Source organism: Amblyomma mixtum, chromosome 7, assembly GCF_055824585.1.
Source record: "Amblyomma mixtum isolate Tamu chromosome 7, ASM5582458v1, whole genome shotgun sequence".
NCBI lineage: Eukaryota > Metazoa > Arthropoda > Arachnida > Ixodida > Ixodidae > Amblyomma > Amblyomma mixtum.
The window spans coordinates 52,970,408-52,995,724 of NC_143018.1; the positions used below are offsets into that span (position 1 = coordinate 52,970,408).

Here is a 25,317-nt window from a genome sequence, read left to right on the forward strand (position 1 = left end):
AGTGCCATTATAGAGACCGGAATAAATTACTATTCTCATATTGCACTTCTGTAGCCCTAGTACACCTTGAAAAAGAATGGAATAACACTCCGCAGAGGTTTCACAGCTGGTATGCTGCATTTTATGCCATGAAGTTGTAAGGCAAATATAGACAGACCTTATGCTGCGCTACCATCTCTGGTAAAATTGAGAAAAAAGGTAATGGTCACCAATCGGGAGAACCCTGGATTGAGTAATTTGTGGTGGATCCCTTCCTTAATCGCACGCTATTTCGCTCGCTCTGTCACTCACTCTATCAGTCAATCACTTACTCGCTATCTCGCTCGCTAGCTAGCTCGCTCGCTCGCTCGCTCACTCACTCACTCACTCACTCACTAACTCACTCACTCACTCACTCACTCACTCACTCACTCACTCACTCACTCACTCACTCATTCACTCATTCACTCACTCACTCACTCACTCCCTCACTCCCTCACTCACTCACTCACTCACTCACCCATTCACTCACTCACTCACTCGATCACTCACGCATTCACTCACTCACTCAATCACTCACTCACCCATTCACTCACGCACTCACTCACTCACTCACCCATTCACTCACGCACTCACTCACCCATTCACTCACTCACTCACTCGCTCACTCACTCACTCACGAACTCACGAACTCACTCACTCACTCACTCACTCACTCACGAACTCACCCATTCACTCACGCACTCACTGACTCACCTGCTCAATCTCCTCTCCCTCGCAGACCCCCAGAACACGCGCGCCGTGGTGGTGAACGAGACGAGCGTGCGCATCTGCTGGCAGCGCCCCCTGTACGGCAACGTGTCCGGCTACGTGGTCAAGTACCGAGCGGTGGCGGAGAACGTCACCTCCTTCGTCAACGTCACCACGGGCGCCGCCGACAAGTGCGTGCCGGTGCACGGCCTCCGCTCCTGGACCGACTACGAGTACCGCGTGCACGCCTGGAACGGCCGCGAGGAAGGCATCGGGAGTCCCGTGGACCGCTTCGCCACGCGCATCGACTGTGAGCACAGATCATTCACTCATTAATTAATTGTTCAATAGGTTAATGAATAAACCAGTCCTCAAAAGGGTTAAATGTAGGGCTAGTAGGTCTTCAGACTTCACAGGCATATTATAGCGCAAAAGACGGGACGACAGAAAGACAAGACGATAGTCCTTCAAGTCGTTCTCGCTTCAATAAGGCAGCTGTCAGTAGCGCCCGTGTTCGTCTTGTCTTTCTGTCATCCCGTCTTTTCCGCTATAATATGCCTGTGAAACCAGTCCTCGTATAGTCAGTCACTCAGTTCTTTATTTGATATGTGAATAACTTATTTAACTCTTCCCTCCTTCAGACACGAACAAATTCATCTACCAGTCAGCGAATTACTCTCATGCATTTAGTCAGGTGGCCAGTCAGCAAGGTTAGTATTTATGTATCGTTCATTCAATTAGTCGATAAATTTTTTAGTCTCTGAGTTCTCAATTGCTTCATTACTGTTCAGACAATGAAATGTGTAACTGCGATAACAGGAAAGTCTCATTTCGACAACTCAGCGTCTACGGAGGTATTCCAGATAAATCAAATGCATAATTAGTTTCGCCAATTGCAGTGCCGAATTGAAGCTGCTCACCAATCCCTTTTTTGACAGGTATCGACTGATAGCTGAATGAATGCAGTACATATGAGACTACTTATCAGGTGGTTCGTGCAATGCAGGCAACGCGGCCAGCATCGTAAGCAAGATTGACAGTAACTACCTCCGACGCCCATAAGCGCGGCATGAATCCCGTGCATTGGGTTATAATGCAAACGTAGATATTTTGCACATTTCGTTTGTGGTTCGTTTAGGTAAGATCCAAATGGAGCCATCCTTTCGTGTGGCAGGTCGCAGCTGCAATTATGACACGCGTGATTGATTCGTCTCTACTGAGACAGTATGTGAATCAGTGTCCTTAAGGCTGATCTTCATTCGTTTGTCTGACCAGTTTGGCGAGAACCGTTTTATTATTTGCTAAGAAGAGCGAAGAACGACCAGCGGATATAAGCGGATCATTATAGTTATTAGTTTCAAGGAGTGAATTGCTGGAGTCAGGTTAAATAATTTAGAAAGGAGTAATGATGCGCCGATGCACGGCTCATGTTTCCGTCCAGTGTTTCTTTTTTCTTCATTGATAATTATGCCTGACTCATCTACCGTAGAACGAGTTGAGATTGGAAGACTTTTTTTTCCTGTGTATTCAATTTTGACATAAGTACCCTCGCATACAATCAAATAAAAACCACAAATCTTCCGCTTTTTGAGAGTGCAGAAGTGTTGACAGAATTTACGGCGACATTGTGTTAGTCCTATCTTACGCCGTTTTGCAGACTTGTTTGAGAATGAGCGAATGCCTGTTGGCCAAGATACCAAATTCTTTTTGTTCTGAATTCAAGCACTCCGGAATTTCAGCCATATAATTGCCTTCTCAGTTTCTCTCCAGCAGCAGTTCCTGGTCTTTTGGTTGTTCTTATTCCAAATTATGGTTCTAAATGTTCTAATTTTTTGTAAAGGTTCATATCCTGAAAACTTGGGGCAATTCTGAATGTTGGTATTCTAGACGCTCTAAGTTACATTAAATGTTTAGGTGGTAAATACGCATTCTAAATGCTTGGAAATGTTCTATTCCTGAACGCGATTCTAAACGACGTACGTTCTCTTCCGCCTCTTCCTCCCAGACTGCCTGCTGAACGTGTGCAAGCACGGCTCGTGCGAGACCACGGACGATCGGCCCGGCTACCGGTGCCTGTGCGAGCCAGGCTACTACGGCGAGGCGTGCGCGCACTTCGACCCGTGCTCGGAGCAGCCCTGCAAGACGTTCGGCACCTGCGTCAACACCAGCCACGGCGAGTACCGCTGCGACTGCTTCACGGGCTTCTCGGGACGCAACTGCTCCGACTTCAACCCGTGCCTGCTCAAGCCCTCGGCCTGCCTGCACGGAGGCATGTGCCGGTCGAACGCGTCGCACACCTTCAGCTGCCTCTGCGTGGACGGCTACTACGGCAAGACGTGCCACCAGTACGACCCCTGCTTCTCGGCGCCCTGCCTGCACGGGGCCCGGTGCCTCAACGAGTCCGACGTCAAGTTCACCTGCCAGTGTCTGCCCGGATACGGGGGTCAGTCTCATCCTCTCTCTGGAATGAGTGTACGCTATATTTATCCTGAAGAAAGAGTTGTTTTCGCGGTAATGCCCACATCCATAGAACCCGGCAACTCATAGCAGCGTTTCAACACCTCTTGCTTTAAATGCACGCGGTTGAATAAAGTATGAGCAGATTGAAGTAATTTTGGCACACACACACACGCAAAAAAAGAACAGAACAGCTGCCTTTTTCACCAAGAATATATGAGAAAGTATTATGGATGCGTGTGTGCTTTGTTCACGTTTTTTTCCATCCGTGAAACTTCAGATACAACGACGTAGGTGGAGTCGACACGCTCGTCGCTTATAGAGCTTCCCTTTCGAATCATCTGGGTTACATATGCTCTTGCCAACAGGTTAATACATTAGTTTTTAATTATGGGCTTTGTACGACGACTACTATGCTTACAGTTGAAACCGCAAAATAAGAGACTTCACAGCAAGAATCGGAACACAAGAAGAAGAGAAACGTGTTGTTGGCGCTGAGGTATACATTAGCAATATGCAGGCGGCCTAAACGGTGCATCGCGGAAATAATCCAGTGCTCGACAGAAGCACCTCTTGTGTGCTGCGAAGACAGGATAGATTTACGCTGCGAGTAGCTGATCACTCACGTTCCTGTAGGGCCTCAGCCGACAACGTGACAGACTTTAGAGGATAAGGCGGCTTGCATGTCAATTCTCGCCGCAGCCGATTGCGACGGCTGTGGGTGTGGTTCTTTTTCGCTGGTTTCGGCTTATGAGCATGTAGTGCGTGATATCGGCGTCTGTGTGGTTCCAACAAGCCTATAATTTGGGATATATACTTGAATGTCTGGACGACGAGAGGTCGCAACTAAGGACTTGTGATCAATAACGGTGTTGTCTCAGAGAATTCTGATTTTCTGGCAACCTTACAAAAGTGAGTTGCATGGCGATGTTTTTTCCGGCATCGTCACCAATCGCATGCAAAAGCACTGCGGCTTTTATCGCTCAGAAGAAAGAAGGCAGAGGGTGAGGGAAATATAAGCGCTGCCGGAGGTCACCGGTTATGCCGAACAACTCCCAAACGCCCCGAGATTTCGACTTCAGTACCTTATGCTAAGATAGAAAATTCTGTGCAAATCTAGGCAGGCCGTCTTAAAGAGCCGCATTCAGGAATAATTTGGCTTGCTTGTCGATCGCGACAATTTCACGGGCGCAGAAACCAATTTGAATTTGCGACACACTACACAATTTAAGTACATTTCGTTGTCATTTCGATTTTTCAGGTATCTTTCTTTTCGCCTTCTAGGCGGCCATCAAAAATGTTTTGATTGGTAATTTCTTATCGAGAAGTGATACCTTCTTGAGCGCGTTCCGTGTTTGGTATTTTCCCTGATGAGGTAGCACAGTGTGTCGTGGGTACGAAGAAAATTATTGCTTCTGCTTTAGTCCAGTATCGTTTTCTTGCTGTTCCTCGCTGCCGTGTCATTTCATTGCTGTGATACAGCAGGTCGGTGCTGTCGCGAGAGAGGCAATTCTTTCTTTTTTTACAATACTCGCAGCGCCACTTGGGTATTATAGCAGGGGCACAATTTTGCGGTAGACCACATCTTCTGGTAACAATTTTAAATCTTTTATGGTACGCGGGAAAAAAATAACTACTTAAACAAATCTACGCGGTGGTTGTGTGGGCGAACATTCAATCTGTGATCATTTCAAGAAGAAACATAATGCGGTTGCTGGAAGTAATTCGAGGCAATGATTCCTGCTTAATTGGAGAAATTGCAAAGAAGAATTTACGTCTAGGCTTTTTGCAAGGCTCATTTAAAGAGTGCCAGCAGAGTTCTCTTTTAATATTAGAGGTGCAGAGAAATCTGTCAAGTTTCTCAGTAAGAAATTTACCAGCGACAGACTGTAACTCTGCGATGCGTTAACATGCACACGATAGAACGTGTCCCACACCGGACTCTAATACCGGCTGCACATACGCTTGACACGCAGCCTTCTTTACTTCCATCGTTACTTTCTTTAAATTTCGTTGCAAAAAGCTCAGTGCTCTTTCCGCCCTACTAACTATACTATGCATATGCGCAGCCCATGTTCTATCCTCAGAAAAAGTAACGCCCACATATTTGTAAAGTGCTTATTTTCAATTATTTGATTGTCCAAGATAAAGCTATTAGAAAGTTTATTGCGTTCCTTTGTAAACATGAGGTGAAGGCACTTCTTGCTGTTCCAAAACAGAATTTTCCCGGCACGAGTGCTTTTTACGGTAGATATCAACCTGCAGCTATGTGGAGGCTGTCTCATTTGTGATAAAAGAATATAAAACACAATCATGGGCACACAGTCTCAATTTAGAGGTTATTTCATTTGAGATGTCTATAATGAAAACAAGAAAAGCAGTGGGCCCAGACCGGATTCTTCGGTGACGCCAGATGTAACAGAGACCAAACTCGAGCAGGTGGCATTTAATACTACCTTCTGCTTTCGTAAAGTTAAATATTCTGCAATCCAAGCGGGTATAGTGTCATCAATGTCAAGATTTGGCAGCTTCTGCAGTCACACCGAGTGGGCGATATTATTGAAATCTTTCTGCATATCTAAAAACAACCAGTCAACCCGATGTTTGCCGTCATTCACTGGCGTTAAATCATAATAAAATTCTGTCAATTCAGTAGTACCTGAAAATACTGTTCTAAATCTGTGTTGGCGTGGATTTAAAAACTCAATAAAAGAAAAGTGCTGCATTAATAACTAATATAATATGTGTTTAACTGTTTTGCAGGATATTGGTGTGAGGGAAGTGGGCCGCTGATTAGACACATCAGATTTTGCCCCGCGTTTAAAACAGGTACTTGAGAACAGGTACTTGAAAAGCAATAAAATGTCAACATATGCGAGACCATATGCGAGCAAGCAGGAAAGCGTCAAGTTTCTCTGAGAAGCGGAAGGTACCATTAGCACGTGGCTTGGCGCTGCAGCCTAGCTGCAAAGAAAATGTGGAGCGGCGTCGTATTTTACAGCAATTCTTATCGCGGTTTGTTTCTTCTCTTCTTTTTCCGTACCGAAATCAACGGAATGGATGTCTCGCTTTTTCTAGGCGTCATGACGTCACAGGCAGTATCTGCCCATCAGGGAGAATTAGGAGACTGAATCGTGGCTATAAGTAATCGAAATTATGACCCCATTGCTGAGAAGTCTCTGGTGTTGAAACAAAAACAAAATGTCAGAATTTTCACCCCCTCCTATGCGAACCTGCGACAACAGGGAAGATCACATGTATGGCTATCGTTGTCAAATTCTTCCTGATCCGGGGCTCGAACCCCGGGACCACTGTTCGCCAAAGCTATGAGAAAGGAGTTGCTTTTATCGCCGCATCTGGCTGCGGTGTGTTGCGTGCAGGAAGCACTTGCGGTTTTATGACAGCCAGAGCAATATGGCTCCCCAAGTGCTTCAATCGCGGATGCAGCGGCCACTCATACCAAGGAGCTGTTTTCTGCGCTGAAGGTACGGGGAATGTGAAAGCGGATGTGCAGTGTTGCCGGTCTAGGGCTGCCGCATCTACTAATGAGCTATCATTGTTTGCCGTGGCCGGAAATATGATTTAACTAGTGAGAATCACGTGACCAGGTAGGCATAGTGTGCCGGTTAGCGGCTGAAAATGTACCAGCAGTTATCATCTCATTCAAGTGATTGGTGGGTTGGATTTGCAGTCCGCTTTCTTTAAGATTTTTAGGCGGAGGGTAGCACTGGGATGAGGTCAGCAGTCTTCATTAGTTATGCACTACAAGGCGAGACAGGAAGTGCAGGACTTTTTGCCGCACTTTTCTCTATCACACTTTCATATGCGTTCGAGTAGCGGCTGTTCACAAAGCAATTTCTGCTTTCCCCCAGTATCTGGTGCTGTATATGACGAACAGTTCTTGTTCTTACTCCCCAGGTCACATGGGAAAGAATATGGCAATGGTAGTGCGAGGGAAAACACAGCTCTGGCGTATATGAAACTTGTAGCGTTTGGACCCATTAGCAGTGCCAGACACATGCGTGCCCAGGGTTTCAAATCGCACTGAGGAATGGGCTGCTGACTCCTGAGTGTCTTTGAGTAAAGTTTTGCAGGATTTCCACAAACATTAGAACCCATTAAGTGGCAGAGAAGTTTCACTCTCAGGTGCGGAAACAGCCCTATCCACTCGAGTGTGATGTGGCTCGCGAACGTTTACAAAGCACTGCATACGACCTCTGATTTCACTGCGCCCTGTATGACGTGGTTGCTTTGTCTCCTGAACAAAGATTATAAACACCGATCATGCCTAGCTGTCTCCCAGAAAACTGAAGCGAGATTACGGGAATGTATTGACAGCTGCGCTCTTTGATGAGACGCGTGTGACTGGACACAGAAACACATTAAGCTGTCTACTGTGTCTCTTACACGTTGGCTTTCGCTATCTCAAGTCAAGACAGCCTTGTATTTTGGAGCTACATTCTGCTGCACCGTACTGCACTGAAATGGGAGGGGGGGAGGGGGGGGGGTAATAGATGTCTGTGGAGAAGATTTGGTTTATTGGTTTATTGGGGTTTAACGTCCCAAAGCAACTGAGGCTATGAGGGACGCCGTAGTGAAGGGCTCCGGAAATTTCGACCACCTGGGGTACGTTCTTTAACGTGCACTGACATCGCACAGCACACGGGCCTCTAGAATTTCTCCTTCATCGAAATTCAGCCGCCGCGGCCGGGATCGAACCCACGTCTTTCGGGTCGGCAGCCGAGCGCCGTCACCACTGAGCCACCGCGGCGGGTGTCTGTGGAGAAGGGTCTGAAGACTGTAGATTATGATCAGTCTTAAGAGAAGTGTTATAAACGTGCCTGAAGCAACAAAATAATCTTGCACACTGCGCTGGTCGGCCCTAACTAGCTGTGGAGGCAAGTTCACAACATGAAACATCGCTTCAGATCCAAGATGATTATTTGTTTTTTTCGATTATTGGCGTTTAACGTCCTAAAGCAACTGAGGCTATGAGGGACGCCGTAGTAAGGACTCCGGAAATTTCGACCGCCTGGTGCTCTTTAACGTGCACTGACATCGCACAGCACACGGGCCTCTAGAATTTCGCCTTCATCGAAATTCAGCCGCAGTGGCCACGATCGCACCCGCGTGTTTCGGGTCAGCAGGCAAGCGCAGTAACCACTGAGCCAAAGTAGGTGTGTTGCGACACTGAATAATTAATGGGGTGTCTCTTATTTCAGGCAAACTTTGTGAGGAGAACATAAACGAGTGTCTGTCCAGTCCATGCAAGAACCGTGGAGTGTGCGAAGACGGCATCAACAGCTTCACCTGTCACTGTCCGCTTGGATACGGTGGTCCGCTGTGCGAGCTCAAAGGTAGGCCTTCCATTTACTGGGTGAATGCAATTTGGATGGTTGGAACGCTTTGTATAGCGAGTATATTTGAAGTAATAAGCACTAATTCGATAGTTCTGACTCGAGCAAAATTGTCTAACGATTGTCTGTCAGTCTGAGACCAATCTGAATCGCACGAGTAACATTGGTGGAGGAACCTGCCATCTCAGGGTGCTGGTAAAGAGCAACCTGGATCACACAAATTCCACCGCTGGCAGCACCTGCCATATTACGCCATGCTTTTCCACTGTATATGAATGTTATAAGCATTTCTCTCTTTTTATTTCATTTTCACAGACACTGTACTTTCAAACTCATCATACAGGGGGGTCATGAAGCTCTCTAACCATACAAACAAACTACATGCTCTCGAGCTGTCATTCTACCAGTGCTGCATTCTCTATGCAACGGTTGCATGATGTTCGGTATTTTGTCGGTGAGATTATTGGATCTTTATTCAGAGCTTTGTAAACAATTTCGAACCGCTTAACTCTCAAATTGTGAGCAGAAAAGGAAGGGGAGTGGGGACCTCGTTACGGCATACCTATGTCTGAGGCCGACATTCAATGAAACCTTACTTTCGCGGAGATTTGTTTTTGTTCATGAATAGCCACAAATTGCTAGCACAAAGAAAATTGTGCAAATCGATTCGATAAGTGCTTCCCCGCCTCCTCTTTCCGCCCCAAAAATGCAAGACCAATCCACGCAACAAACCTTTCTCGATTTTCATTTTCGTCAATCCCTTTCGTAGTGTCAGCCAGGAAACATGGCATGCCCACTGGAGGGGATCGACTTCCACGCTAATCGTGCTCATATTATATACAGCTGAGAAGCACGAGTAAGAGGAACATAGGCTTCAAATTGAATCTCAAGAATCTACCTCCCCACATACAAATATGGCAGACCGTTTCCTTCTATTCTGTAGTTTCCTTAATATGTTGCCGTTATTGTGCTCTAGATTACTGCATGTTACTTTTTCTACAATTAAAATGACACAAAATTCCATTTCACTTCTATGCACGGGTCACTGATTGCGTATGCAAGTTTGTTATTATTAAGCATGATGGTGGTGAAGATTCTCGTTGGTGCTTCATACTTTCATTAGGTTCCTTCACTCCATCTGTTACTATTTGAAGAAATGAATGATTGCCTGTATGTTTATGCCCGTGATGTTGCCTTGTGCATGAAGGCCTGCGGCTGCAAATGACTCTCAACGGTGGCAGGATTTACTCAGGGCCCTAATTACTTGGTATTCTCCGTGCGCACAACTAAAGGCTTTTCGCGGGTTATCGATGTATCCAATGTGAGTTATTTGCGGTATCTGTGCTGCAATCATTTTGCGTTCTCGAGCGCTACGCTTCTTGCTATATGCACTGCGATCACTCCCCGTTCAGACTTGTGCCCCGAAGAGTTCCAGCAGACGGACAAAGGCACCTTCCATTGGCAACCCGTGGCGCATGGGTCGGTGGCGAAGGTCGAGTGCCCATACGGTGCGTACAATCCGGCGAGCGAGTACAAGTATGCGCGTCGAAAGTGCCGCCTCCTCGCCAACGGAGAGACCGGCTGGATGAAGACCTCGGCCCAGCACTGCAGATACAAGGCAAGGGGAAATCTTTACGTTCATTCGTAATTTCTATTTTTGTGGTCTCAAATGGTGCTTGCGCTTTACCCCGCTGTGAATATATCGCAAGAAAATTTACTGTGTCACTTCGTCCTGGAGATCAGATGCCTCACTTATCGCCCAATACTATACTTCGTCCGCCGCAGAGCTTTCAAGCGGCCGAGAACATCACCTCCGAGCTTGAGTTCCTCACACATGACCCGAGCAGCATTCGTCCGGACCAGCTGCAGAGCTTGGCCGAAAAGATCGAGCCGGTCGTCGATTATGCCATCAAGGACATCAAGGTTAGCGTCCAGCCACTCAGGAAGGGTCGATTGTTAAACGACTTCGTGACTCTTGGGAGCAGCGCCTGTTTACTGGAGTGGTAGTTTCGCTGCATGATAATGCAAGGTTTCTAAATAAATGCAAGGGTGAATAATGTGATAGAGAGGATTAGCGCTGAGACACAGGACGAAGGAAGAAAGGCGACAGGAGCACTGGATGATGATGTCCTCAGGATTAATGGCACTGGGGCGCTCACGAGACCATGTCGTCTTTCTTCGCTCCAGTGCTCCTGTCACCTTTCTTCCTTCATCCTGCATTTCCGCGCCAAACCTCTTTTGTCAAAATGCAATAACAATTACCCCAACGCTCCACTTTGCTCAAGGCTGAACTAAGAACCACGACTGTTATTAACTTCATTCGTTAGCCTAATCTGTTACCAGCCGTGGTGGTTCGGCCGCGGCGGCGTTCTCTCGCAGAGCCCATTTTCGCGGATGATACTCCAGCAGCGGCGGAACATTCCGCTGGAGCTCAAATCTAAAACCGGTTGTGTACCAACCTTAATTGCATGTTAAAATATTCCTAATGTGTTAATAGTTGTTCTAAGTTCTCCACAGCATCGTATTTCTTCGTTGCTGCTAGTATTTGACGAGTCAGCACTGAATAATTATTAATTACTGTACAATGATGTAATGATTTCCGGCTTATACCAGAATGCAGCACTTTTGCGGCTAAGTTCTTACCAGATTTTTCTAAAGTGTGTCAGCGCGCGTGCTAAGAGCGGTAGCTGCCACGTACGTTCAAATTGTAAGGCTCGGTGCAGGGGTTTTGTAGAGAATTAATCTCAAGGAATTCGTGCGTAGCGATTCCTTCTTGACCACGTCGTTTGCATTTGGTGGGCGGTTTTGTCACCGAAAGTATCTGGAAGGTGCGGACAGCCCTGAGTGGAATTACATCTCAAACAAAGCAAAAAAATGTGGCAGGTTCGGCGGCTCCGTAGAGATACTCAAATTGCTCTTCATGATATCGCCTACGGTTCGCCACCTGAGATAAGTTGCTCAACGTTGTGTCCATGTGTCAGTTTACGTAATTTAACCCTCGATGCAACGTTAGTGACTAGCATGACGTTGTGGAAAGCTCGCTTCATGCTGTTTGGCTTTCACGTTTTAAGAAAATAATTAACAAGAATTTTTTACTACTTCATTTTATTTATCAACCTTTTGGGGATCGCGATGTCGTTTAGCTGCTGAATCGCTTGATTCGAGGACAGTGGGCCTGCTCAATTCCGAATTTTTCTTTTATGACTTCCTTAAGCATTGCATCTGGTGAACAACGCCAACCCGCGTAGTACCTAAGCACTTTCATTTGCTTTCACTATATGCATGACGGTAGCTTTTTTACTGGTGGATTTTTTTACATTCATTACAGGTGGCTGATGGTCCCTTCAATACGTTTCTGCGATTACGAAGCAAAAAGAGCAGTGATTCCAGCTAAGCATGCAAACAGACAATTAGTGGTCAATAGAAAGCACCCTTGTTTTTACTATTTATTCCAAGGACTTACCTTGGATACCGCGCAGGAGGACTGCAGCATTAGAACGGTCATTAATGATCGGAGCGAGCTGTATTGTGATTTCTGTTACACGCAGTGGGGCGCCGCGTATTGCTAGATAGAGGTGGAGCCCCGAATAATGGATGAACACAGTCACATTAGTCCCGACAGCAGCTTCGTGTTTTCGAAGAACGATGCAGTGACGTATAAAACTGAGAGCATGCGATTGAATACGGCCGACAATGTCGAGCGCCTAAGCGAAGCACGAAACAACGACTTATTGGGTCCGGTGCGCCCCAGATCAAATAGATGCAGCGTCGGAGGAAGCAAAACACACTGTTATGCTAACACTGTTTGGTTTCCTCAGTCTGTAACCAATATTTCACGACTTGAAAAAATTCAACGTAAAGCAGTCACATTTATTCACAACAAGTACAAAAAAACTGACTCACCAACACAACTAGCTGTAATCTCCGGGCTCGAAACACTATCAACTTGGGCAAAGCGCGCCCGACTACAATTCCTTTATCAGCTTCTTAACAACATTTTTAAGATCGTTTCATCAAAGTACATTTCACTGTCACAAAAACGTGCATTAAAAAACCAGCACGCGTATACGCTAACCGAGTATCCTTATCACAGTAACACTTTCAAAGATTCTTTCTTCCCACTAGCAACAAGGGAATGGAACCGTCTAGACGCATCTATAACTAACGCTGATTCATTTTCAAATTTTTGTTCTGAACTAGAAGGCACGTTTTAAAACTACAGTTGTGGTTCGAAAGCTTTTTCAACTTCAAGGTGTATACGATGTGTTATGCCCATGTTTATATTATGTTTATGTTTCTTAACTAGCACGCTTTTTCCTTTGAATTGCTTGTGGAAATCTTTCAAACTTCTTTTCAGTCTTTCTGAGCTATGTATTGTCTAGATTATTGTTGTCCTTTGCACAGCCGCTTTTTGAAATGTTTATCCTTTACCCTGTATTATTTATGTTAAATTGAATTCAGCGCAAAAATACAGACAAGGGACAAAGACATCATCCCCCTCAAGGACAAGGACAAGGGACAAAGACATACATCCCCCTCCCCCTCTCATGTGGGGCTTCATACGTTGGCCAAACTGGCCGCTGTATTAATGACCGGCTACGGGAGCATGCCAAAAACATAGAAAATAACGACACGAATGTGAATCTTGTGCGGCACCTTGCTTCGTGTAAATGTAGGGCGGGATTAGAGAAGACCACGATTCTTGGCAAGAGCGGTAATGATAAGGCAAGGCTCGTTTTAGAAGCTTATTATATCAGAAAGCTGTCCGAACGTTGTGTCAGTGACACGTCGGTACACATATACTCATCTGAATGTGCTTTTTTAGATTCGTTTTTTGATTAACTCGTTTGCTTGACGGATGTGCATTATCTGTACCTCGCTACGCGCATGCTCTTCATCCCCTTCCTATATATCCCCTGTACTTCAGCATGAATAAACAGTTGGTAGTAGCGCTCGTGTACGTCTCAGTGTGTCTCTCTTTGTCCCTTGTCTGTATTTTTGCGCTGAATTCAATTTAACATGCTTCACCAACTAGCCCGGCAGCTTGCTCTCCTGACCCTGTATTATACATGTGATGCCCACCTGCAAAGGTCTCAACCAGAGACTGGCAGTATTTCAAATAAATAAATAAATAAAACACTGACCGAATGTTATGAAAACAGAAAGTGCTCGCATGAAAGCCGCATTTGCGGTCTATTGCTCCAACAGAAGGACCCTCAGTGCTATCTGGAGTGACAGTAAATGTTCTGCGCACCCAGTGCATGCAGCAAAAAAAGAAATGAGACAATGGGGTCAATGAATCAAGTTTTTCGCTAATTTCGGTTCATATCTTGGCTCATATTTCTCATACGCCGGCACTCTGGCTAATGCCACCGGACAGGCAGATAATTTAAGTAAGTGTTTGTAACAAAAATGTGCGAACTGAACGGGATGTAGAATGTACACTGTAAATAACCTAACGACTTTTTGGGAAAGAATCTGTATGCTAGAGAAAGGGAAACGTAATCGAGGCAGTCAACGACTTTCGTGGACTGGCGTAGTCGGGAACTCTGCTTTTGAAAAGCAGCGGTGTTTAGAGATCGTAGGGAAACGGATTTGTTTTTTGGCAACGAGACTATGATGTAACGGGATGCTAAGCAACTTAATAGATTTTTTCTTCTTCTTCTGGAGAGAACTCAAAAACCTCAATGGAATGATACGCGTTCTTTCTCTTGCAGATCGCGCAAGCCATGATTCACGTCATTAGCAACTTCCTGGCACTCAATGACAGCGTCATCGAGGAGGGAGACGCCAATGGAATTGCCGTCGAAAAGTACGTTTCTGCCCTTTATTGATGGCTACCTTCAAGCACACCTATTTTCATGCAAAGAGGCTAGCCGCTGGTAGATGCACTAGGCACGAGTAAAATATAGGAATTTGAAGTTCCCCCACTAGATGCAGCTTTATTTTTTCGAGAAATTAATGCCGGTTGAACTTCGACTCTGAACATGCAAGCCGTCCTCAGAACCTTGATTGCATCCTTATCGTTCATGCTGAGTCAGCAGCTCACGCTTCATTTTATTGCTCCGACGGCCGCACATGCGTTCATTTTGTTCTTGTGCATGAAACTATATAAACGGCTTTCAGGTTTGGGTACAGCTTTAGCCCTTTTCTAACTTTTGTCGGATTCAATTTTTTGGTGATCATTTTATACCAATAATACACTATGCTGGGGACATCGACTTCGGTGAAAGGATCAGCATAGGTATTACAGTCGCACACTCACCTGCTGAAAGCAAGAAAATAGTAGGGTTTGAACTAAATGTCTCTGCACAGTTCTCTTAGCAGAGAGAGGTTTATTTAAAAAGCAAGACAGAAAGGTCGGCTATTTTAGCGGAGGCGATGAGCACATAGTCGCTGAGCGTATACAGCAACTCACAATAGTCTGTTCGGTTCGATCACTTAATAATAAGGCATTAAGAGAAACGATATTTGGATGCTGCTGAAGAAACAATTTAATATTTATAAAACAGCCCGAATAGCTCGCACATATTTGGTGCTAAACGGGGGCAATTCGATGCCATCTAGAGATGCCTTAATGGAGTAGATAACCGAACTCGGCGGAGAGTAATGATGATGAGGGCGGTATTCATTTACGAGGCTGCCTTCGATCTGATAGCAGATACTTATGGCAGATGGCGTTGGCTACGCGCAGGCTGGTTTCCGTGGTGGAGAGGTTCACCTCCGAAGTGGTGCTGGGTCCAGGGGCTCTCATCATCGAGAACGAAAACCTGGTAGTCAAGGCGGTGGCCTGGTCCCCCAAGCTGCTCTCGCAGGGCCAGGACTTCCTCAGCTTCTCGCTTCGGTCCAACGGAGACCACTACCTCCACGAGGACTTCTCCGGTGACGGCGACGAACAGGATGATGGAGACGTAAGTGCTATCGCGGGGTGTTTGTGTGCTCAAGCGCATTTCCACAAACTCGTCACCTTCCAAAGCTGCCGCCGTATGCCTGATTTGACTAAAAAATCACTGGTGTCACGCCTATTGATGAATGTGATCTCAATCCGTGGGTTGAATGAGGGAAATGAGCATTATATGGTTGCGTGGTCCGCTTTTTTCCGGCGCCTAAAGCACTGCACACAGAAAAGTTCCCGGGATGCAAGATAAGACTTTATGCGTCTATGCGACATGTGTGCGTCCTGTGAATTGGGTCTTGGACATCTTATCAAGCTGTTTGTCTTATGACATCAATCCGTGTCATCTTCAACATCTCTTTTCTTATATGCTCCCCCTTCTCTTCTCCAGCGCAGTTAAGGAAGCCAAAGAAAAGCTCCTCTTGCGAATCTCTCTGTCCTTGTTGGTTCTGAACCTTTGTTCCATTATCTCCCTTTTCGGGGTTAGGAGTTCTCTGTGAAGCGTCGATTGCAGGGACATATTCATGGGTCACCTTTAGGCGGAGAGCTAGCAGAAAGGGGGTAAAAAATTAAAAAGAGAATGAGATTCAGCAGTTTTCCTATATAAAATTTCGCATTCGCCCTTTCCCTTCCCCCTTTCCAGCGCGCGGGCGGATTAGAGGGAAGGGGCGGCGGGAGAGGTTGTGCAGCTCTCTATACTTCTCCCCATGGGAGGCCCCAATCCTTCCCCTTCCCGAGAGGCATGGGAGGCAGCCCTGCTCAACTGCTCGGGGCTGGAGTCTCAAAGGGCTCTAGTCCAACGGGCGCGAGTAGCGGCCTCGTCCAGCGGGGTCCCGGACTAAGGACTCCACCTATGTAAACGGCCATTTTTGGTCTGCAAACTCTCCTGTTGTTTATTAAAAAGTTTTCACCACCACCAACAAATTCGAGAATCATTTACTTTTATTTTATTCTTCCCATCTCACTGGTGCCCTTCACTTCACGCTTCCTTCACAGAACATCGTGATCACCCTTCCCTTCGAGGCGTTGTCCGTGGCGATCAACAACTCGCGCCTTGCTGCGGGCGAGCCGTACCGTCCCATCCACGAGGTGGAGAAAGGCCCGCGCATCGCGTTCGTCTCCTACCGGAACGACAAGTTCTTCAGGCCGGTTCGCCACAGCTTCACTTCCCTCGTCAGCGCAGGTGAGAAGTAGGTTACGTGCGGAGGTTTTTAAAAAAAATTGGAGGCTTATCAAGGTTAAGCCCAGTGGATGCGAAGCATGTCCTTAGCGTTTGGAGGCATCTTGACCGCATACACGCCCGGCGCAAAGACGCTGGCGCGGTTGCGGGCACAGAGACTGACGCGACGGCGGGCGCGCGCCGCCTCATCCCTGGCGTGACGTCACATATCACGTGATACAGCGATGGTGGCGCCGCCACCGCGTCGCGCGCGACGGCGCGAACCGAAGCGTGGAGGCCTCCGCCGGGCGACGTCCGACGGCGCGATTGAGGCCCCATCTGCAGCCAATGTGACGTCATCACGTGACGTCACATCATGTGATCTCACTTCAAGGTCAATGGTGGCTACCGCCGGGAGGCGACCGACGGCGCGATATGAGGCCCCATCTGCAGCCGGTGTGACGTCATCACGTGACCTACTTGAAGGTCACTTGAAGGTCAATGGTGGCCACCGCCGAGCCTCGCGCTAAGGCCCGAAACCTACGTTAATATGCTTCACATAAAACTGCTTTAAACGCATAGCTTCGAAATATGGTAGCAATCTGCTGCCGTATTCAGATGCTTGGGTTCATCATTGATAAGTTACAGCGTCTGGCAGCAAGGATGCTGAATGCCCCCTATCACGTCCATGTGGTTATGAACAGCTTAACTGAGAGCCCAGCGATGATATGAACAGCAGCACTTTTAATTGGTTCCCATCCTTAGGTTATCATATTGCCCACAACTCACGTATCGCCCCTTTTAACCGCCCTAATAATGTCGGTATCTTGCTCAAGATAGGTTTTGTGAGAATAGATCCGTGATCGCTAATTTTGAAACAGCTAATTATGACGCTATGTGATTATTCTGCCTTCAACCAGCACAGCCTTCCAGCCAGTATTTTAATATGAGCCAATCGCTGAGCCGCCAGCAGTAGCACTCGAGGAGTAACATGCGCGGCTTTTTGGCGCGACGATCTGCCCATGCTTATGTAAGGAAAAAGAGAGCTACTGATTCGTATACTTCGTTGCAATCTGAGCACTCTGCCCTGACTCGCGATCATGATTTATCATCTTTGACGTGGAAGCTGCAGTCAGCGCCAGTAAACCAGTGCCAAATCTTTAAAACTGATCCTTCGTTAGCACGTTACGTGATTGCTCAGCACTCCTGCTCTCCTGTCTCGAACTGTCGCTGTGGTCGGGCCGACAGGCGCTAGAGCGTCACATGACGCCAGCTTTAATTTCCACTGAAGTTTGACCAAATCGTGGCACTATGAATTGTCGGTTTTTGTCCAGCCGGTCGGCTACTGCCAGCTTGAATCAAAACAGGGTCTTGTGCGTTCTATACAAAGAGAGTTCATGGGTCACTAAAATATATCCGCCGCAGATGCAAAACTGAAATCAAATCTGCTACTGACAGTGATGACAATACAATCTTATTGGTGAATAAGTACTTATTCATATTATATCTCCGTTGGTCCTTCGGAATAAAGGACAAGTTGTCCTGTCGGCGAAGATTGGCGACAGCAAGATCGAGAACCTGACGGAGCCGTTGGTCTACTCGTACCCGACATACAGCGCTGAAAGATACGTCTGTGCCTTCTGGGACGACAGCAGTAAGTACATATAGCATATTCTTGCTTGCCATTCCTGGTACGCAGTTAGCGTGCCTGAGACGACTGAAAAAGAAATCGAAAATTAGCTTGTGCGACTTGGACATCAGGGAGAGAGTTTTACGCGCATAGCCCGAGAACTTGGATCCGACCTCATTCTTTGATGTGAAGATCTCTAGAAGCCTTGTGCGGCGGCTCCCTACCGTTATGTGTTACAAAAATCGGTTTTTGCGGAAATCAAATGACGCAGGATCCGTCTCACATATCTCGTTGGACACGTGAACAGCGCCGTTGTAGGAAGGGAGGAAGGTGGTAGTGAAATAAGGAAGAGGTGCCGTAGTGGAGGTCTCCGGCATAATTTCGACCACCTGGGGATCTTTAATGTGTAGTGACATCGCACAGCACACGGGAGCCTTTTGTGTTCCGCCTTCATCGAAATGCGGCCGCCATGGTCTGGTTCGAACCCGTGTAATCCGGCTCGGTAGACGAGCGCCTTAACCACTGAGCCACCACGGCGGGTCATGTGTTAAAACTTAGTGCTTTTCCGCGGGATATAGTAGAGAAACAATATTGTTAGTATTAGCATGCGATATTGGCAGTGCTCAAGTTCGGCGTGTGCTGTGACATGCGCTGTAGTCAAGGTCTTCGATTTAATTGCGATCACGAGTTGTTCATTAAAGTGTCCTTGCATCGCTTAGCACGCGGCGGCTTTGGCTTTTTCCTTCCGCTAAAATGAAACCGTCTCCGGCTGGGATACGAACTCGCTACCTCGTGCGGAGCCGCTGAACGCCATGACTGCTTTGTGCGCCATAGGGAGCTTTGTGCTTTTGCAATTCGCTCTTTTTTATGCAGCTTTTGCTCTGAAATACGAATCACAAACTAAGAGCAATCAAAGCTCTTAATGTAGCTCGCGACATTACAGTAAGAATAACTTGCCTTTTTTTCGTTCAATGAAAAACGTCGTTTTATTGCAGGAAAAGAATGGTCCACTGCCGGCATTACGACAAACCAGTCGGGGAATGTGACAGTGTGCAGCTCGACACACATGACTGCGTTTTCATTGTTGCTGGTAAGACGTTACATTAATAAGACTTAATCTACTGCATCAGCTTTTTTTTTTTCTTGCTGGCGCTTCATAGCAGCAGAAAAACTTGCCGTAATATGCCACACAGGAGGGTGGCGTTGCAAAAAAACCTCCTCGGTGAAGTTTTACTCCAGTGGTGAAGAAAGCTCATTTCGGAAGCGTCTAGGAAGAAAAAATTCATAAGTACGACGGGATGGTTATGTGACGCTCTTTCAGTGTGTGGAATAGCTCCTTCCACTAAAAGCAAGCGCGAAAGCATGCGACTTTCTTGCAGTGGTTCAGAACCCTGTAGCGGTCCTTGCGATGCTAAAGCTCTTTTCCGAGCATCCTCAAGCGCGCCTTACTGCATATACTTTCGAACGCAGCGACCATAATGTGGCGTTTTGTTCGTCTGTATTTCTTGTCCCCGTATTCATGCGTTTTTTTTTTTTTGAAAGCACAAAATTAGCCCAGCAGCCACTAAACAAGGTTACGCACTAAACTGCATAAGCAGTGCCTAATCTGTGTGCGAATTCAATGTCAATTCATTGTAAGCTCTGCTCAGCGGAAATTGCACTTGGAGATATCACGAAGCATCCCTCGTGGAGGGGACAGTAATACAGACTTAGTAAATAATTACTACATCGCAGGCATAGTTATTGAGTTATGAAGCGGGCTCCTACGGCAGACATGCCGTAGACACCCGTAGAGTATTGAAGGAGAGTTCTTGTCAACTTCCCCCGATTTGGAACTTATGCTTGCGTAACTGTGGCCATTGAACCTTTCAACTGAAAACTTTGGTGACGACAATTTGGTTGTACCGAGAAGGAACGGTCACTTAAACGGATTATATAGTCGCTGTCGACCCGCAATAAAACCCAAATTTCCGCTTTACGTTTAGAAAACTAATGTATAATTTACATTTGCTACTACTAGGCCAGGAAAAGGTATGTACCTGACGCACCCACAGGCAGCGAATCTTGGAAACCGAACACATGACTGTCAAAGCTGCAAAAGCGACGTGCGACATTTAGATGCTATTGTCCGAAACCTCAGAATTTCGTTTAAGGGCCTTATACTAAACTGACTCCTTAAATCGTTTCCTATCTTTTTCCATCTTTAGGATCCGGTGCCCGGAATGTCAACGGCCCCTCACCACTACCGGATCCTTTCTCTAATATCATACGTCGGATGCATTATGTCGATCGTTGGTCTTTTCTTCACCATACTGACCTATGCTCTTTTCAGGTGAGCCTATTTTCTGACTATTGCTATTAGCGCCATTTTTATGTTTTGATGTTCGTAAAAGAAAGATTTTTCTTTATTGTATTTGTATTCAACAAGAACACATACTAACCATTGAGTCCTTACACCAAACTGCAGAAAGCGCCAAAAAACTAAGACAAATTGGGTCAAGAAGCTCGAAATGAGTACCCTGCTCGCCGATGAACAAATAGCTTAGTGCTATTCAGCCTAAAAAAAGTTACAAAAGCAGAAAATTATGATTGTAAACAAAACTTTGGCGCACTCCCTATACTCACCTCCTTCCCACCCGACCCCCTTCCTGGACAGCAAAGCTCAAGGTGATGAGAGACGTCTGAAGTCTTCTTCTGGTGCCAATGCAACAAAGTTGGAAAACAGGATTGCGAAACTGCTTGCTGGTGACAAGCACCTCTACTCCTGGGTTAAACAGAAATCCGCTGGACAGCAAGCGGGGACGCAATGAATGATAAAGATAGCTTAAAATTATGCAAGAGAGAGGAACAAACAGTGAAACTCCTAGGAGACGGTTTGTCCTTTCCTAGATGTGCCATTCTTCTTCGAAACCCGCAAGTCGCAAAACGAACAGAGCAAGATAGCTTCAAACCTATTTCTTTGCCGTGGTTTCCTTTGCACTACGCACTTTGAAGTGCTCCATACGAAAAATGCTTTCACGCGCAGGTTCGTTCAATTCTGCGAAATAATTTATTAGGTTTCTGGACCCTGTGTTTATCATGCATTGTGTTTTATTGAGCAATTAACAAGCTTGAAAGGAATTCCAGGCCAGGTGTGATTGGGCTTGAGGCCTTGACCAAAGAAAACTTATTTGCAAGGTTTTCGATGAAAAAAAAAACTGCAAGCTTTCTACGTGTCTCCAGGCTATAAAATAAGTACTGCCGAAAATCCTAACGCCTCGAGGAAGACATGAGTACGTTCAAAGCGTGAGCAGATGCTGTTCGATACATGGAATAAGGAGTTCTTGTGTCAGGTTGTGGCCTTTCGATACAAGGCGGAATTACTTGAACTGAAGTTCGTTGTGAGTTGGTGCGCCAATGTAAGCACATATTTCAGTCCTGTTCTATGCTAAATAATGCATTCCAACAAAGAGCCTCCGGAGCTTCGAATGCTGAATACAAATACAAAATTCGAAGCATGATTTATTGGTCTCCTGTGTCGCGGCTCCTCAGAACGCAGCGAAAGCTTTATGTGAGCTTTGGTTACCATGCTTTGGTTAACTAACAAACTAGCATTCAAACACCGCATATAATGCAACTTCACTTGTAATGCCATGAAGTTTACGTGCAAACGACGCATACCTAGCAACTTGTATGCTCTTCTTTAAGGTAAATGATAAACAGAAGTCGTATTTTTGTATACTGATTAGGTGTCCAGGGCAAGAATGCGTAGCAGCATGAGGCATTCCTTAAAAATATACAAGCTACTCAGATTACACTGTCGGGAAGTTTTGTGCCCTGGAGATGCGAACCGGACCACATTGTCGAACTCAAAGTGAAAACTGGCGGCTCGTTCATGGTTTCTTTACCTCACTTCCTCAAAACTTTGTTCTCCCTAACACTCTCAACACTTCCAGCGTGACATAAATTTAATTGGTGAAGAAAAGCTAGTGGCGTAGGGAACATTAATTTTGCATCGATTACAATACGAAAGATAATATTCGCGAATTGCGAGTTTTCGCTTCGCACCATACGGCGTGTAATTACTCTTTCATCCTTCTGTTGCATCATTCGTGTCGTCGGGCAGATCCCTGAACAAGGACCGGTCGGGCAAGATCCTGCTCAACCTCTGCTCGGCCATGCTGCTGCTGAACGTGGCCTTCCTGGTGGGCTCTCTGCACGAGCGCTTCCCCAGGCTGGACCTGTGCCTGGGCACGGCCGTGGCCACCCACTACTTCCTCCTGGCCTGCCTGGCCTGGATGGGCGTCGAGGCCGCCAACATGTACCAGATGCTGGTGCACGTGTTCGCGTCCGCCGAGACGTGCTTCATGCTCAAGCGCCTTCTCATCGCCTGGGGTAAGAGCGCCGCTGGAGATATTCCTCTGCCGCATTTTAGCTGATCTGAATAGTGTGCGACTGCTTCCAATGCATAATATGTGCAATTCCTCCGCGGCTAGGCAGTCGCGAGACACTTGACTAATTAGGTTTAGGAGAAGTTATTATACGGAGCCCTTCCCGAACGGTTCAGTGTAGAACCTCAGCATACAGTCACATGATGATCACGAATTCACGGTCATAGGACGGCCACGCCTCATCACGTGATTCACCCACGAAGTGAGAGGCGCCCGCTTGCGATCGTTGTCGTAGCCCACTTTGCCTCAAAGTCTGCACGGACTTTACTCGATGTCTTAGCCATAAACAGGCCGTGAAAACTTGGCAATTTTAGCATGCCGAATCAAAAGCGAAGTTTTTGATACAGCCTAATATCTTCATGAGCAGTGCCTCTCTAAGTGATCTCCATTAAAATGAGAACGACTTCTCTTCGATTGGCTTCGCAAGGGTCGACAGGACATCAATTTAACCTGCCTCTTCCAGGCGACCGCTTTCTTTGTCAGTGAAGAGAAGGCTACAGAGGCTGAGCGTCCCTAACGGTGTCATTACGCCGTACCCGTCATACCCGCTCTCGTATAGTCGTAACCGCTCTCGACTCGCCCGAAACAGTCAAGAAATTACGGTTTGCCACGCCGCAACCTTTCACCACTCTCCCCACCGCGAACTCTGATTGGCAGACGCGGTTTCCCTGTCACCCCCGGTCACCTCCCACTGACTCGCCCTCTCCAGTTTCCCCTGCCTCACCCTCTACCGCTTTCCTTATCTCCGCTTTGCCGGCTATCCAACGAGGCTTCACACGCCGCCAACGCCAGGACCTTTTTGCACTATGGGGGTTCTAATTTTAACGCATACGAAATGGTCGCGACGCATAGTACCTATTCTGACGCAACAAACCTCCATTATTCATTAAAGTCTCTCTCCTCCTCCCTCCTTGACGCAACAAACGTTTGTAACGCACTTGCGCTCCACAGAAAGGGCTAGTCAGCCCAAAAGCAAAGTTCGTACATTAGAGAACCACATTCTATGTTAAATCGCAGATGTACAGGTGAGCAGTAATATCTTACGTTAAATAGGAACTTCAATGACCGTCCCTCATGGCGCTTGTATAGAGACTTCGGACTAAGTGTTCTTTACGTGTGCACTAGTGCGCCTACTATTTCTAGCTCATGCGAAGCTGTTCAAGCATAATGCAACCGCAATCACAGCAATAAAAACCGTACATGACTGGCCTATTCCTTGCATACTTCTTGTAAATGAGAGTATGGTCGTACTTTATCTTCCCAATGATGGAAAAATGGTACTACTGGAACAAGTTTAGCTTGCAAATTATGGCGCAGCTCGTTCCACTGCTTTCTTTTCTTCCAGGGATTCCAGCAGCTGTTGTTGGAACTTGCCTAGCTATAGACCTGGAGCCTTACAGGGGTCACGATGACTAGTAAGTATTCGTTGAGGAAAGTGATCTTTTTTTGTTTTCGGAAGAATTCAATAAAAACAAATTATTTGATCAAAATTTCAATGAAGCTCGCGTTAAAAAATAAACACATACTTACTGGGGCTAATGCTTACTGCCATTTTAAACAGCTATCTCTCAGTTTGTGTTGTTCCTTCATTTCTACCTTTTCGACCTGGTCACAAGAAAACGTAATAGTGAATAAGTACATCTGTGTGTTTTACTTTTCAGCTGTGTGATATCTTCCCGAAACCCATTCATCTACTACATCGCGTTCCTGGGCATCTCCTGCTTCATCCTTTTCATAAACCTTCTGGTCTTCATCATGGTGACACGAGTCTTGTTCAAGCCGCGCATGGCTGGAGCTACCAAGTCTGCCAGCCACACGTCTGGGTCCAGCTCCGGGATAGCAAACCACACTCCGATCACCGCGGCCCAAGTTCGCGGCGCATTCACCGTCATGACTCTGCTTGGCGTCACGTGGATCTTCGGCGTGTTCGCCGTGGGCGAGGCCAGGACCGTGTTCCAGTACGTCTTCTGCGTGTGCAACTCGATGCAGGGTTTCCTCATCTTCGTGGTGCGAGTCTTGCAGTACCCCGAAGCGCGGGCCGCCTGGGCGCAGCTCGTCACCACGGGAACCTTCAAGAAGCACCGTGGAAGCGGACCGCCGACGGGGTCCTGGTGCGCCAACTCCAACCCCAAGCAGAACAGTCACTCCTCCATGGTGCGCGTCACCTCCACCAGCACTGAGAGCACGAGCACCGTGGTTTTCAACAGCAACATCTGGAGCAAGGGAGGAGGTGGTGGTGGTGGTACCGGGGGTCTGGCTGGTGTTGGTGACTGCCCCACTAGACTGTCCCGCTTCTCCGGAGTCGGCAGCCTGCTGAAAAACTGCAATGTGCAGAAGGACGGCAAGAAGAGCAATGCTGGAGGACAAGCCAGGAAGAAAAAGTCATCAAAGGTACTACTGTAACTAAGAATTAATTTATGCAAACTTAACAACAATCGCGCACCAATTTCGCAGGCACTTTGGTTTACTCACTCAACCACGTTGGCATACCTTCAACTCTTAAAATGTTTAAAATTTCGAATGGAGGCACTGCGTGTTTCATTTGGTGAGCAAAGTTGTGCTTAATAAAGAGCACTACAGGTTGTTAGGGCAACACTAACACATAGAGAAACTTATTTGATATACCCATATATTCTTTGTGCAAGGATTAAGTGTTTCTG

At 46.7% G+C, this 25,317-nt stretch overlaps 1 protein-coding gene across 1 annotated transcript in view; it reads left to right on the forward strand.

Moving 5' to 3' along the window:
* The window catches only part of LOC149336092 (uncharacterized), an 80,771-nt gene that overhangs the window by 49,787 nt on the left and 5,667 nt on the right, over nt 1-25,317 (forward strand). The window contains exons 4-17 of the mRNA XM_089552579.1: nt 761-1,039; nt 2,735-3,172; nt 8,409-8,543; nt 9,956-10,161; nt 10,329-10,466; nt 14,261-14,355; nt 15,238-15,454; nt 16,435-16,621; nt 18,129-18,251; nt 19,223-19,317; nt 20,435-20,559; nt 22,333-22,601; nt 24,003-24,072; nt 24,319-25,048. Coding sequence (XP_089408705.1) covers nt 761-1,039; nt 2,735-3,172; nt 8,409-8,543; nt 9,956-10,161; nt 10,329-10,466; nt 14,261-14,355; nt 15,238-15,454; nt 16,435-16,621; nt 18,129-18,251; nt 19,223-19,317; nt 20,435-20,559; nt 22,333-22,601; nt 24,003-24,072; nt 24,319-25,048 — 3,107 coding nt within the window. The remainder of the gene's footprint in view (nt 1-760; nt 1,040-2,734; nt 3,173-8,408; nt 8,544-9,955; nt 10,162-10,328; nt 10,467-14,260; nt 14,356-15,237; nt 15,455-16,434; nt 16,622-18,128; nt 18,252-19,222; nt 19,318-20,434; nt 20,560-22,332; nt 22,602-24,002; nt 24,073-24,318; nt 25,049-25,317) is intronic.